Source organism: Spizellomyces punctatus, assembly GCF_000182565.1.
Source record: "Spizellomyces punctatus DAOM BR117 chromosome Unknown supercont1.7, whole genome shotgun sequence".
In the NCBI taxonomy this organism is placed as follows: domain Eukaryota; kingdom Fungi; phylum Chytridiomycota; class Chytridiomycetes; order Spizellomycetales; family Spizellomycetaceae; genus Spizellomyces; species Spizellomyces punctatus.
This window is the reverse complement of record NW_015971543.1, coordinates 539,111-553,769: the sequence shown is the minus strand read 5'-3', so window position 1 is coordinate 553,769 and position 14,659 is coordinate 539,111. Positions and strand designations below refer to the sequence as shown.

At 47.5% G+C, this 14,659-nt stretch overlaps 6 protein-coding genes across 6 annotated transcripts; 2 read left to right on the top strand and 4 right to left on the bottom strand.

The window, feature by feature from the left end:
• Window positions 1-103: 103 nt before the first annotated feature.
• Window positions 104-2,419, bottom strand: SPPG_04535 (uncharacterized protein). Its single transcript, XM_016752769.1, has 3 exons — window positions 1,091-2,419; window positions 605-1,027; window positions 104-536 (listed from the first exon to the last, which is right to left on the bottom strand). The coding sequence occupies exons 1-3, from the start codon at window positions 2,132-2,134 to the stop codon at window positions 348-350; spliced, it is 1,656 nt and encodes a 551-aa protein (XP_016608235.1). The 5' UTR covers window positions 2,135-2,419; the 3' UTR covers window positions 104-347.
• Window positions 2,420-2,775: 356 nt separating this feature from the next.
• On the top strand, window positions 2,776-7,000 carry SPPG_04534 (uncharacterized protein). Its single transcript, XM_016752768.1, has 14 exons — window positions 2,776-2,932; window positions 2,985-3,083; window positions 3,148-3,174; window positions 3,264-3,416; window positions 3,486-3,563; window positions 3,632-3,820; window positions 3,880-3,989; window positions 4,046-5,318; window positions 5,380-5,420; window positions 5,483-5,508; window positions 5,578-5,705; window positions 5,769-5,909; window positions 5,979-6,017; window positions 6,081-7,000. The coding sequence occupies exons 1-14, from the start codon at window positions 2,843-2,845 to the stop codon at window positions 6,762-6,764; spliced, it is 3,078 nt and encodes a 1,025-aa protein (XP_016608234.1). The 5' UTR covers window positions 2,776-2,842; the 3' UTR covers window positions 6,765-7,000.
• SPPG_04533 (uncharacterized protein) lies at window positions 6,903-8,120 on the bottom strand. The gene is made up of 2 exons (XM_016752767.1): window positions 7,748-8,120; window positions 6,903-7,680 (listed from the first exon to the last, which is right to left on the bottom strand). Exons 1-2 carry the CDS (start codon window positions 7,880-7,882, stop codon window positions 7,117-7,119), a joined length of 699 nt encoding a protein of 232 aa, XP_016608233.1. The 5' UTR covers window positions 7,883-8,120; the 3' UTR covers window positions 6,903-7,116.
• Window positions 8,121-8,538: 418 nt separating this feature from the next.
• On the bottom strand, window positions 8,539-10,199 carry SPPG_04532 (uncharacterized protein). Its single transcript, XM_016752766.1, has 2 exons — window positions 9,112-10,199; window positions 8,539-9,039 (listed from the first exon to the last, which is right to left on the bottom strand). Exons 1-2 carry the CDS (start codon window positions 9,776-9,778, stop codon window positions 8,681-8,683), a joined length of 1,026 nt encoding a protein of 341 aa, XP_016608232.1. The 5' UTR covers window positions 9,779-10,199; the 3' UTR covers window positions 8,539-8,680.
• Window positions 10,200-10,469: 270 nt separating this feature from the next.
• SPPG_09199 (uncharacterized protein) lies at window positions 10,470-13,039 on the top strand. The gene is made up of 2 exons (XM_016757356.1): window positions 10,470-10,659; window positions 10,720-13,039. The coding sequence occupies exons 1-2, from the start codon at window positions 10,588-10,590 to the stop codon at window positions 11,062-11,064; spliced, it is 417 nt and encodes a 138-aa protein (XP_016608231.1). The 5' UTR covers window positions 10,470-10,587; the 3' UTR covers window positions 11,065-13,039.
• Window positions 11,392-14,468, bottom strand: SPPG_04531 (CAMK/CAMKL protein kinase). Its single transcript, XM_016752765.1, has 3 exons — window positions 13,854-14,468; window positions 13,189-13,780; window positions 11,392-13,120 (listed from the first exon to the last, which is right to left on the bottom strand). The coding sequence occupies exons 1-3, from the start codon at window positions 14,007-14,009 to the stop codon at window positions 11,586-11,588; spliced, it is 2,283 nt and encodes a 760-aa protein (XP_016608230.1). The 5' UTR covers window positions 14,010-14,468; the 3' UTR covers window positions 11,392-11,585.
• Between the last annotated feature and the right edge of the window lie 191 nt (window positions 14,469-14,659).

Here is a 14,659-nt window from a genome sequence, read left to right as displayed (position 1 = left end):
TTCACTAATCTCCTATTTGATCGCAATGTGCATCCGGTGTTTATTATGAGGATTATGGAGCCATAATGAATAAAGATATGCCAACCATTGGCAAGCACCAGAAGACTCTCTGCGTATAGCCCGCTTTACGACATGATAATAAATAAATACATTAAGAACTTTAAGTACACCTAAACTACATCTAAGGCATTCTTACAGGCGGGAATAAAGACAACAAAAAACTATGTGCTAAGAAAGACAAGCCTAATCGCTAATCGGGTATCGATAAATTATTCTCAACAAAAAACCGCCCTTCTGCTTTGTACACCGTTTTATTTACGCTCCAAAATCTCAAACCATAAACATGTTTATTTCGCTGTCCGCGATCTCTTTCGCTTGTGCGTGGGGGTGCTGTTCGCAGGCAATGTGCGCTTCTTGTTGTTTGGGCATTTTGTGGAGGAGTGGGTCGCTTCGGAGGCTTTGGAAGGGGAATGGCTCTTGCTTTTGCTGCTTTTATGAAGTTTTTGGTGCCTCTTAAGGTCATAAGAACGAGTAAACTGCGGAGATACGGGATCATGTCAGCACCGTATACGTTAAGGTAACATCTTCCAAATAGGATACTTACTGTTTTGCAGCAAACTGGACATGCATGCATTCGCACGTCGAAATGAGTTGCATAGTGGGTGCTTCCGTTGAATTTGCGCTCAAAGGTTTTGGAGCATCCGCGGTGAGGACAAATGTATCTCCCAGCCGAATTCTTTCTCCAGGCAATAGTGCTAGTCAGATTCTTGACCGCATCGGTACCATCGTTGAAATTTGCAAATGCGTCTTCGGGGCTAGAGTATTCTCCTTCTTCTGAGGACATTTCCTCATAAGTGAAGACAGCCATGCGGCTACGTCGCACAGCTGGCGTTTCAATCTCTTCCAAGTAATCAGCGGAAGGGGACCTGGATCGCTTCTTGATCGGCTTCATATCACTGGTCACGACTGACAGATGCGGCCTTCCAGGTCGACGAGAGGTAACTGGTACTTGTTCATTGCACATTTCCTACAACGAATGAACAAGTTAGAAAGATGTGATGTAATGAAGTATTCCATCTTAGATGCCAACCTTTTCGTCGTCGCTGCTGCAAGCAGCGATTAAAGAAGGTACAGTTTGTGAATGGTCGAATACCAGCGTTTGTGTGATGAGCTCCTCAGCGTCAGATGTATCGCTTTCGTCCATGTCATTTACTTCGTTGTCAGCAAGGTGGTGTTCGAGTCGGCTGTCGCTCACATTGCTTTTGATGCCGTCGTCAATGGATGCGTCTGTAGCATTCAGGATTCCACAGACCTTGGCAGGAATGGGTAACAAATCTCCAAACAGATCAATTTTGCCGAGAAGACCGCCAGTCTCCGTCGTTGTCCATTTTGATTCATCAATGAAGCGGTCAAAGACATTCATGTTTTCTGAGGGTTCTGCCGTAGTAGGTGTGGGTGGGGCACCAAAGATGCTTGATGGTGAAACTGTCGCGGCTGACTTTTCCTCAATTATGGAGAGTACCGGATTTATCGGAAAAGAACCTTCGTCGGAAGAAGATCGCTTTATGCAAAACGGCTTTTCATCGATGGTGGGTACAGTGGCTACAGGACTTTGCGGTGAGATTGGACTTGGGCAAACAGACTCCTGGCTGCTGTATGGTGAGGAGCTGAACGCATCTGCATTGATAGACGGCGATCGGGAAGGAAAGCCAGTGAATGGATGCACTGATATTTGCGCGCGGGCCACGGGCGAGCTGGCGGATACATCGGATACAGACGAAACGGAAGCACAGTACATGTAGTCAGGTGGCGTGTACGCGCAGCATGCACATGGGCAGCGAACCGCTTCGAGCTGTCGGGGATGTGTGCAGAGGCCGTGAAGTGGTACATCCGCGTACCCAAAATGGCACTCGTTCGCGGGCGTGAGAGGATATGCTAGGTCCGCGTAATCGCCGGCTGGAGAAGAGCATGAGGTTGAAGCTGTGTCGTGATAGTAGAGGAGGTCTACGGGCTCAGTTACGCGAAGCACGTCACTGGATGGAATATCGCAGTAGACTTCATCAGATTGCAGGTCCCATTTTCCGTCGGGGACGGCAGCCGATAAAAATGCGGTAGGTAACCATGCGGTAGCCATTGTGGGCTTGAAATAGACGAGAGGTCAGGGTCGCGGGGTGCAAGTCTTTTCTAAAATATATGCGAGCGTTTTTATAGATATAGCGCTAGGATGTGCGAAGAGAGCAGGGGAGCTGACGAGATGCGGGCCTTTTAATATCTTCAGGGAAGATAGGCCCCCGCAATCGAAGCTTCTTCATATATCCCTTCAAATATTGGTCTGGAAACCTTCCATTACAAGTACCTCCAAACAAGACGTCGTTTCATTGTCTCAACTCCGACTTACGATGGTCATGCGTTACAGGGAGAAATGCATTATTACTTTGAGCAGAAAGGGGTAACCGCCCAGGAGAAAGATGTGGAGTGGGTCGGAGTTCTCGAACGCGTTAATTACATTTCGCGCGTAATGTCCGACCCAAAAGTCATTTTCGGACGAGTGCGTCCACCTCCTCGTTTACCGCTGGAAGTTTGCTCCAAGCCATCCAAGCAAAAATCCCCCAAACCCAAAGCGCAGATGAATAGACAACGTGGAAAACAACATTAACCCTGACCTCCTTTCCAAGGGCAACTCTATTTAACTTTCTGTCCACCAATCGCAGATTCATTTTCAGCAGTATGACAAACCATGATTGAATGCAATGCAGCCTATGATGCCTGTTCCATCCGGCTTGAGCAGCGAGACTAATGAACGTCCGCTTGTGTAAATGGGTGATCGCCAGACCGCACGGCCATGGATGGGCGGACAGGGAAGAGAGGCCACGATGGCTTTGTCCGTCCAAACTTGTCTCCATTGGCGCATCTTGCCAAGCAAGAGCAAATGGTACGATTTCATTTTTCTGGAAGAAATTCAGTTGCTCATCCGGCATGTCCAGCGACGGTGGAAAGGCCCAGAAATCCAATGCTATCAGCTTCATGGAGTCTCCAGCAATCGAGCATCATGCAATGTAATCTCTGGCGCGAAGACCGTTGCGGTTGGTTCTTTCCGAAGAGCTGTGCGAATGCTTCGCTTTACACCATCTCACAGAGATTGCACAGGTGCATTCATGGTCGACTATCATTAAGGTGTGCCCAAAGTTACTGAATATGATATACGGAATACCGAAAAAGGCAGAATTTTTGGACTGGACTGAAAATGCCTGCACCAATAATAGCTTTTTGTAGCGCATGTGTATCAGATCGACGATTATGAAAAATTCAAACCGGGAATGGAGGAATCACCAGATCCTTTCCCAATTGAACCATGTTGCTCGATCATTCCAGTATCTGAAGATGATCCCCGCCAGGAGTTACGAGGCCATAAGAAGGTTCGTTCATGATTCGCATGCAAGTGTATATATAATGCAAATGCCCTCAACCCACATCAATCATTCTAGGTTATTGCCGATATGGACATAAAGAGAAATCAAGTTATCGGCGTCTTTGAAGGGAAAACCATGTTCGAAGCGGAGCAGGTCTGTATTCAAAAGTGGTGTTGAGTGTTAACCATTCCATGTCCATACGTCTGACGATTAACCGACAGTTATACAGTGTCAATGTGCTAAATCGGTTACAGAACGAAAGGAACACCGTTGAATACGCATCAGTAGCCGATGTCGAATACCAGCTGAACCCAAACGACGTCAAAGAATTCCCAATGAACGCGTCGGAGAAAGGGACCTTCAAGTGTCCGCTAATTGTCAAGGGCGAAGAAACAACAGGTTACTACAAGGTCGGTCTTCCATCTGCATCCATGAAAGATTTAGTGATGAATTTAAACATGATAAGCAGTGGACGACAGAGCTGAACGATTTCCGTTTGGATCCATTCAACCTGCGGGGGCTTGGAGATGGAGAAGGACAGCCAAATGTCAAACTTGTAGAAGTTATCCTGTTCAACTGGTGCGTTCTGTGGGCTAAATATGCTCTGTAACGTTGCCCCTTAACATTTCTCGTAGGCCGCATATCTTTGTCATGGCCAGAAGTGACATAGCAAAGGGTGAAGAACTCCTTCTCGACTACGGGCAAGAAACGTGGTCGACGATTCGAAGCGCGTATCGGGATTGGAAGGTTGTCGAAAATATGATGAATGACATAGTCAAACCACTTGGCGAAAATCTACAAAGGATCAATACCCTTCTTCAACGTGTTTCCGCCAAACAAGCTGAGCTAGAAGACTCAATTCAAAGCTTGGGCAAAATCTTTCGCATGGAAAATGCGGCTGAGGAAGATCGACTGGATGCGGCCCATGTGGACAGTGCCCTCGAGGATCTTGCCGTCGCAGTGCGATCTCTATTCGAACCCACGTCAATGCAAATCAACCCCAAAATCCGGGATCTCCGTAATCGTCTTCAGCTAATACGCGACGTCATCACACCATTGACAAATAGTGCAAGCATTGCTGACGGGCTAATGGACATTGCTAGCGATGTGTCAAAATCTTCTACACGGTCAAATGGCCCGAATTCGATAAAGGAATCAATGTCCAATACTAGAGGACGAAGCTCGTCGCATGACCACGAGCACCATCAATCACTAGTGCACACTCTAGTTCAAGGGTCTTCTTCACGACATGATGCTGGGGCAGGTCGATTGCACGGCTTGAACGACTCCTTGCCGGTCGCGTTGGAGAACGGAACCTTTGCCACAGATGGTCCGGAGGATCTTTATCGTTCCACAACGCGTCCGGCCACAGTTTCTCCTACCAGAAGCGATCAATCCTTGAAGCGAGGACGAGCGAGCTCTGTAGCGAGTACTGTGACTCCGGTTAAACGGGCAAAAATGATATTTCGGCATAAAACGGATACAGTTGTACAAAGGCTCTGTGGTGCGGTTTTAGCAGACTTACTGCGAGCCAACGGATCAGATGTTTTTGCAGAACCAGTCGATCTGGAACGATTTCCTCAGTATCTTGATTTTGTTGATCAACCCATGGACTTTGGGACCATTGGGGCGAAGCTGGACGACAACTGCTATACGAAAATACAAGATTTCGTCAAGGACGTTTTATTGGTCTTTATCAATTGCCGGAAATTCAACGCACCAGAAACTGGATACCCACAAATTGCAGACAGTTTTGAAAAGTTGTTTCAGCGGCGATTGTCGGAGACGATTTCCTTTTGTCGGGAGTGTGAAGGGCTGGTTGAAAACAGCGTATGTACCGAATGTCATGCCAAAGTTCGGCGATCGCAACAGTCGTCGGGTATGGCCATGCAGGAATTGATTAAAAAGGTAGAATGACAGCTGCTCAGAATTCCGGGGAATCGTTTTCTCACTATTGGATTGTGTATAGTTTTTCGGGCTCGCGCCAGGTCAACGTGTTGTCGCGCAGTGGTACGCACGGTTTCCTTTATCAGTTCGCTTGACAAATAGTTAAGAGTTGTCTCTTTCGTTAGGCCCGAGAATAACGTGTTTTACGAAGGTGCCCGATAGTCTTTTCCGTGATTGACCTCCAGCAAACCGCTGACCATCCGCGGACTTGCATTTTTAGGAAGAATCGTTTCAAGACAGGCTTTGGACAAGTACATTGTGGATTTTGGAGATGTTGAAGAGGAAATCAAGGCCGATCGCATTCTCATTTCCCCCGAACCGGGCCTTGATTCGGCCCAACTACTACCGGTATAGTTCAACACTCTGCTACGTGTCAAGAAACCATTGTATACTCATACTTGGCCCTCTCAGGCTCATGCCAAAGTACTGGCACTACTCCCTAGCCAGTTAGATGAGTGGGAAGAGGAACGAATCTACCGAAAGTTCCTTCCAGCGCATGTTCTGTCATCCAATGTCGAAAGTGTGGACATCAAATTTTTTATGGGCTTAATGGTGCGGAGATTATGTGTTTAAGGTTCACTGGATAGGATCTAAACGGCCCCCCCCCCCCCCCCCCCACAGACTACGAGACAAAGGAAAGAAGTAATACGCATCGATCAGGTATGATTTTCTTGGTAGTGGAAGAGTAGTCCCTTGGTGCTCATTCTGACGCCTGGTGAATAGGATCTATATCGAATACTTATTGATGAAATCCGGGAGAAAGCGGATGCCGCCTCCGTACCGCCCGCCAAAGTTGTCAAAAAGGGGAAGAAAGCGATGGCTCATGTCATAATACCCAAAGTGACTCCAAAGGTGGAGGAGCCGTCTTCGCCTGTTCATACTACGCGAGACCAAGCTTTTTCGACCAAATCACCGGAGGGAACCCATCATCAACCACCATCATCAGCAGAGGCCATCGTTGATCCATCTGGGCCCGTTCATACTCCTCTTCCGATCATAACCCTACCGAACAGCGTCCCTGCAGTGGAGAATAATAAATCACGCACTCCTGCCGCACGAACTCCCAAAAGCTCCCTTCGATCCTCACCACGGTCCAACCGCTCTGTCAAGTACAAGGTACTACCCATGACGATGACGTTGAAACAGCTCCGAGAAGCAAGGTATACCCAGGACGATGTCACGTCCGACGACGATGATGAGATTGACCGGTCAGAGAAGGAAACAAGAGAAACGGATATGGAGTTTGTGGATTCGGATTCCGATGTCATGGTTGTGGAAGCGGACGAGCGGGATCAGAAGGGAGAAATTATCGAGGTGCAGGGGTCGTCGAATGGACCGATTCTTGTTGATGATACAGAGCGTCGGGAGATGGTTACATCTCATGAAGGTGTTTATATTGTGGACTAGGATGGGGAAATATTTTTGCTTTGACCGTCATGTTGTAAGCAGGTCAAGTTTGTGTCTGTAGACCAAAGCATCTCTGACATTGGTCAGTATATTGGATCAAGACAAATCTTTGCAAAACAATTTTAGGATGTCCCAGCGGCCTAGTTGTAACTTTGGTTTTCAGTCTTGAAATACTTTTTTAGGACAAGTGATACATTTTTCACTCTAGAAATAATATGCATATATACATGTTCCACCAACAAACCCCCTCTCTGGAGTCGCCCACGCCAGTCGCACGCCAGAGCCTATTAAACCTCAACGTTCAAAATCCAGCTATATATGATTACACCAATATATGCATTACTGTCCAGTATTACGCTTCAAGGTCCATAACTCTCGCCCTGCCACTGCCGGATGGTCCAGGCTCATGTTGCTTGATCGGAAGAGGAGGGGCCTCCACAATAATTTCCTCAACATCTGGCTTGTTTGTGATGCTTGGTCTGGAACGAAGACTGCCGCCTTTGCCAAGTGTGCCCGTACCATAACCCGTCGGCGTCGCCCGATTTTTGCTCGCAATCCAGAGTAACATGCCCACAAAGAGGACCGTGGCGCCGGCGACGGCGATGATGGCATATGTGACGGGTTTGCCTGATGCTATCCAGGGTTTTGACGACGCTGAAGGAAAAGGGTTGAGTCCTGGACCCATTGGAAGGAAACTTGCTGCTGGATATTCGAGTATGCCTTGAGCGCCTGTCTGTTCGTATTGCAGGATAAAACCATTATAATTTGGGTCGGCTTTTCCTTCAAAGGTCCAGTAGATATGTCCCGGAGTAAGGTCCCCTGGTGGGGCGCCGATAGCAGCTTGGAAACTCTTTGCAGGGGCTGTGTTGCCATTGACAATGGGTACGATTGTCATGGACGTAACACTCGGATCCGTCTGGGGAAAATAGACATGTCAGGTCTGTGATCGCGGATCTCAAACAGGAGACCTTGTTACTGCATACCTCTACCGACCCCGTCCAAGCACCATCTTGACCCACTTGGGACGTAACAGCACCAATCGGCGCCGCAGGACTTTGACAAAGCGCCTGCACCAAGAAAACGGTGAGACATATCAAAAGACTCGGAAGGACACGCATGGTTGGGGTTCCGCAAAGCAATGGGAAATAAACCGTTGGGGTCGAGACGCGTTAGGGTTTTGGGAGTTTTGTTCAACAAAACTTGTAAATCGTTGTCGTCGTCTTGTGCAGCAGCAGGTCAATCGCTAAAGAATATCCCCAACAAGCCCTTGAATGGTTCAAAAGACGACTAATGACCCCAAATGTTTTGTCGAGGGTGGAGACGACGACGATACCTCTAATAATCAATTCATCTGGCCCTTTGCGCGGCTTTTTCACCACAGCAACCAAAGAAGAACACGCTGCCGATAATGGAATTGGTTGCAATCGATTACAATGGCACAGTCATGGTTAGTACTAAATTTGAGGGCATTCTATCCACGAGTGTGAAAAGACCAGAGCAACCAAAGCGTTTGAAAAAAGCACGCTTGGAGGGGGTAGCAAGCAAAAAGGACTGCCGTGTGCACATGACGTCAAAGGGCAAGTTGGATAGATTTGCTTATCGGATTGCCTTTTGCTCCCCTGCGCTGCTCGGGCTTTCGGGTGTCATCTGCCCAATCATTTGTTTAGGCTGAGCTGATTACTTGTAAGGTTGATTAAGCATGCATGGCCCTTTTGATGGACCTTATTATCTCTTGCGTTTTACATTGTAGATGGCCAGATGGCCAACGACAACAGACAACAACTGCAGTGCACTTGCAGTGACTGACAACTTTTATAAATTTATTACTTGTACTTAAAAAAAATTGCTATTATTGATACATACTGAAAATTAACCAAAAGCATTTTACAGGAAATAGAGACCCCCAAGCTCGTGTTTTAAGAAATTTTCGAGGTGGCAGGCGTATTGGATCCCGAATTGGCCGTGCCAAAAACCATGTACAAAATGAATCCTGCCAGGATGCCCAACGTAAACAGCGTCCACGTCACTTTTGAGCAAAGGACACTCCTCCAGTAAGACGATGGCTCCTGGTCGTGCAATTCCACCTGGTAATCACCGTTTGACATGGACTGCAAACGGCCCCTGGCGAGCAGAGCCAGAGGTGTTCCTTCCTCGTCCACTGACACTGCGGTGTGTTCGGCGATAATGCTATCGCGATCATCGTCCGAATCTATATCGTCCAGCCCGAGGAATGCAAAGGACTTGAATTCTGAGGAAACATGCCCTGTGTTTGGATCTGAATGATGCGGAAAAATCAGACCAAGAAAAAAAACAACCAAACACCGCTCCCACAAGTCAAGGTACATACCGATTCGCCCTGGACAATCCTCCTCCATATGTCTGCGAACGTCCTTTCTCGGACCAACCCACGTACATTCTCCGATCCAGTGTCCTGCATTAGGCAAACAAAGAGGACATAGCACATCTATTTCATCCAGTTGTTCCTGTGCTTCCAGGTCGTCCGGGAGATGCAGTTTTCGTCGACTGCGAATGTATGAACGAGTGTGCTGATGATGCTCTTGCTCCACATGCTCAGTCTGAACATTTTGACAGTCGCTTGTTTTGACGTCCGCATCAGCTATAATTTTTTCCAGATCTGCTCTGCAAAAGGGGCATGTCCCGTGCCCCGATACCCACTCCTTCCCACAATGAGCACACATGCGATTCCCGCAACATGGCAATCGTTTTAGTCGTTGCGGTAAGGTAAAGCATAATGGACAAACAAGGTTCTCGTATATTCCGCCAGGGGATGTTGGATTTGGCGAGATATTGTCGGAGGCTATTTCGCCAAAGTATGAGTTGGCGCGCAGAGGGGTAACTGGTAGCTGGGCGGGAATAACAACGATCGTGTCGGATGAATCGCTGCGAGATGGTAGGCTTTGGGCGCAGGGAGGAGGAGCCTCAATGGGTGGTTGCGGATGTGGAGCTACAGGCGGATTCGCCTCTATGCTGTAAATCAACTGAAAAACTCGCATATCGAAAAAGTTTATCTCCTCCAAAAAATCCTTCTCCTGTCCGAAGGCGCCAAAAAAAAAGCAGAACAGTTGCAAGCTAAATAAAATGAACTTGTCGTCCTCCAAAAACCAGTGTTTTGTTTTTGTCTTGCTGACAGTCCCACAATGTAAAAGCCCCCTCCACCCTCTTATCAGCCCTTCACACACCCAGACAGCTGCTCGAGATGACAGGAAAACAAAACAAGGTAATGGCTGTTTTTCCAGAGTAGGACCAGATCTAACCTATGGAACAAACTAATGGAACAGATGCTCAACGAAACCCTGATGCCAGAAACCAAGTCCCCACTTGGCAGAACCTGATTTTGTTTGTTTTTACCAAAAGATGCAAAGCTCAACAGGCGTCATTTCCACCATGACCTCATCGTGTGGCGCATGCTTGATGACTAAACTATTATCGAATATTTGATCGGACAGAACAGAGCAGAAACAGAGTAGCTGCATTGCGTTTAAACCAGGTTTCATGGCATAGCTGTACCGCCATAGCAATTGCTATAAGATAGCGAGTTTGAATGAATGCAACCACAACAACTCATAGCGGAATAAATTACGAATCTCCCCATCCAACAGTCGCATCATTTAAATACAAATTCAAACCGCTGTGTTAACCGGCTGTGTTCTTGTCCGATCAAATATTCGATGCGAACGTGCTCAACGCAAGCCTCATCGTCTGGAAGGTTGGTCATTGCAACATTGCAGCCTTTTATTCCAAAAGGATTCATCATTGACTCCATTTCCGTTAAAGGGGTTTTATTGGCAGAACAGCGCATATCATGATCAAGTGTCTACGGGTGAACAGGCCAATGGTGCGATGTCGGTTGCCATCGCTGCGCCGTCATCCACAGGTACGCATGTAGCCAACAGGCAAACCCAGGATGTAACCATTAATTATTTTCGCTACCTAGTCTTTATTTTCAACTACCGTTCGATCTCCGTTCCTATCATCTTTTTTCTCCCGCCCCAAACCGTCACACCCATCTGAATCGACATCGATAGAGATGGCGGACTCGTCGTCTTACCCTTCTTCAACGGCACATACACCTTTGGCTTCCGATTCGACAGAAAATGGGGACGTTTCTCCTTGCATGTCAGCGCGAGACAAAAATATGTCTCCGTTTTTAGAAAAGGATAGGGAATATTTGGAAAAATTGTTGGAACGAGAAGGGGGGATTAGTGGAGTAGAGCTGGAGGATGGGGAACCGGTTGGGTTGAAAAGACAGGTGAAGGCAGACATGAAGAGAGTCATTTGAGTCGTGATATCATTTGAACTTTTTTTTTAAAAAATCATACCCAGTGGGACTGAGGCACGATAAGCTTTTCCAAAACCGGATCGCTGTGGAGTATTCGGGTTGCAAACATCGCTTGGACCGGCTGCTATAACTTCCTATCTGACATTCGATAGGCAACGGGCAGGTTTTGCTTCTTCATATTTGCTCCCATATTAGATCTGTTACAACGCGAAATGCGGACAAAACGTCATTAGCATCACAAACTGCAATGTACAGTACTTTTACAAGCTGCATATGAATGCTATGCATATCCCGTACGATGCAAAGCAAAAAATAGAAACCACAGCCTAAGTTTGAACACATGATGTTCTATTAAAGAAGGAGTGGTATACAAGACTGCAAGGGTAAACAAAACACGAAAAATGAGAGAGGAGTGCCCAACCTCCGCTTTCCCCCTCTTTCCAACCTATTTAATAACGGACCCATCGAAGAACTTTTTGCCTTAGATCTATTCCCAACGTTGTGAATGAATTTAAAAGTTATCACAAATTCATTTTTGAGATCAGATCTGTCAACAAATTCTTGTACACCCACGAGTCACCACTCATTCGCTTAAATCGAAGACCATTCACAGCCAGTCTCGGGAGTTTGCACACTTCCATCTCGAAATCTATGCCTTGGAAACTACAGCTCGCAATAAAGCCGTTAACGTCAAATTTGACGCCTGCCTCAGTGAGAACGCGGAGGACTTCAGTCAGAATCGCTTCGGGTTCTTTGGTCGACGTGGTCGAGACAGAGAATGTGAAGCGGAGGACGCGGGGTTCGGCACGTTGACCCTCTTTACGGAACTTGATTTTAAGGCGCTCAGCCAGAGATAGCTGAGAACCGGATTGGGATTGCGAGGAAGAGAGCGTGGAGGGATGGGCAGATGTAGGACGGCTCGGTGATGTAGCGTTGGTAGAGTCGTTAGAAGCGGAAGCTCCCGCGGCGGCTTGTAGGGCATAGGGGGCAGCCGCCGAATCGATAGTTTGAGCACGGTTTCTGCGTGTGGCGGTGCGAACCGTAGAAGGTTGCAAAACAGTAGCAATGGCCACAGATGCTGCAGCGGGTGGCACCACTTGGGTCGTTGTGGTGTGCATTTCACTGGCAACTTGTGCGACTGGGACTGGGTTGGATGGTACTCCCGCAAATGAGGCCGGACGTTCTCGGCCAGCTGAAGGAAGGGCTGGCCGGGGTCGTGGACGGACAACCACCTCTGGAACATTCTCTTCGGCAACGACTCCGGTCGATGATGTAGGAGATCCTTGAGCGGCAGCTACCGCCGCAGCCATATTGTTTTGTAAAAGCTCCTTTTTCAAATCTGCTACTGCAACGGGAGTGGAAACCGTTGCACGTCGGCGGGCAGCTGTTGAGGTGGCATTCACAGCCGCACGAACACCACTACTAGATGGAGGTCGTGCCGCATGTCCAGCATCTTCAGTACTTTCCTGTGGCTCTGTTGTTCTCGCCCTTTGTCGTTCAGGTGTGCCAGACCCGGGCCTTTCGATAGGATTCAAGGCCCTCCTTGCTGGAGCTTCGACGCCGTTGGGCAATCCACCAGCTGCACCTTCCTCAACTATTGCGTTCATATTGGGTGCTTCAGCCAGTTTACGAGACGCCGTGGGCGTAATGTTGGGAAGAACTGGCACGTTGCTTTCCCTGCGTCCATTAGGTGCCGGTCCAGGCGGCTTGTTCGCCTCTGATTCAGCGGCACCAGTCCCGGGACGCTCGCTATCACGCCCAGCTTCTCCAGTTTTGCGTTTAAAGTTTTTGTCCGCAATCAAATAGTATGTTGCAGACAGATGATCATAAACACCTTCGTCCAGAGATTTTTTGACTGCTACCCTGTCCAGGCCAATTTCTTCAAGCTCATCTAAAACATGGTTTATCTGCTCCGGAGTGAGACTCAGCACCTGTGGGACAGGAAGAGGCTCATGCTCATAACCCTCGTTGAACCACTTGTCTTGCTTGACTTGATCCAATGTTATTCGTTTGGAGGGATCCAGTTGCAGCATGCGTTTGATGAGCCGTTCGCAATCTGTCGGATTTATTAGAAACTGAAGTACCCTATAATACAGAGATCGATGTCGAGAATAGCGTCCTTACCGGTGGACATGTAAAACGGAACTTTGAATTTGCCAGCCAATACTCTGGCTCGCAGTTTGGCTAGGGTAGAGCCATCAAAGGGTAACGCTCCGCATACCAAAACATACAAGACTACACCGAGTGACCAGATATCTACTTCAGGACCAGAGTACTCTTTTCCTTGAAAGAGCTCGGGAGCCGCATAAGGAGGTGATCCACACCAAGTATTCAACCTCTGTCCCGGGGAAAATTGATTTGAGAACCCAAAGTCTGCAATCTTGACATTCATATTTCCGTCCAATAACAAGTTCTCTGCCTTCAAATCTCGATGAATAACGTGGAGAGAGTGACAATAGTCGATAGCAGAAACGATTTGACGAAAATGTCTGCGTGCTTCCTTTTCTTTCATTCGTCCATGGGCCACTAGGTAGTCAAAGATTTCTCCGCCACTGGCGTATTCCATGATGAGATACAGTTCTTTTGGTGTGTCTATGACTTCGTACAGCCGGACAATGTGAGGGTGATTCAAAAGCTTCATGATTCGGACCTCTCTGAACAGCTTTTTTGACGTTGTTTTGTCGAGCTTTGACTTGTCGATGATTTTGACAGCGACCTAAGGAGATATGTAACATTTTTGTTCAACGGACGAAATCTGCTTTAGAGTCCAAAACGCAGGTATCACTCACTTTTTCTCCGGTCAATGTATGTGTTGCCAATCGAACCTTGGCAAAGTTGCCCTCCCCTACGGCTTTCTCCAAATCATAGTATCCGATGGTCGCAGCCTTGGGTTTTGTAATCCGCTCCGCCGTTGTCCGAGCATACAACGATTCTCCTTCTGACATGGTGGAATTCGGTTGGACAGGTCAAAACAGCTCGAGAGGAAAACGACGAAAGCGGTGCCCCAGGAGATGGAATCGAAAGCGAGTCTTGTACTTGAAATCACACACAAGGACCCTTCACTTTGGGTTTCAAAGGAGAGAGAAAAAAGGCCCGGAAACCCGTGTTGCAAAAAAAAGAGAAGTCCCTCGTTTCTTTTCCGTAAGACGGATTCAATGAGTTTTCCTGTGATTTCGATATTTGAATGCAGAGTGATCCCTATTTCCTTTTTTTTACGCCGAGGTTAAAACACATCAAACGCAATTACTTTTTCTTCCACTCCACTCGATGGGCCACTCTCCCTAAAAAATGTGGTCAATTATAGTCAAGAGGTTATGATTCGCCTTTTTTTTGGCCTTGTAAGATGAGGATACATCACAGAATTGAGGGTCAAGAGGAGATCGGAACAATGAACGACGAGTATCTGACATGGCCAGAAATAGTAAATCATCGTCATCACCAGTGGCAGTCGAACAACAATACAGAAGGCGATGAATATGCTAGAAGCACCAACACCACTTTTTAGACCCGCCATATGGACTAGAAAAAGATCCAAAAGTTATTATTAGAGCGATGATTGGGGCTTTCTCGGAAGCTATCACAAGCAATGAAATAT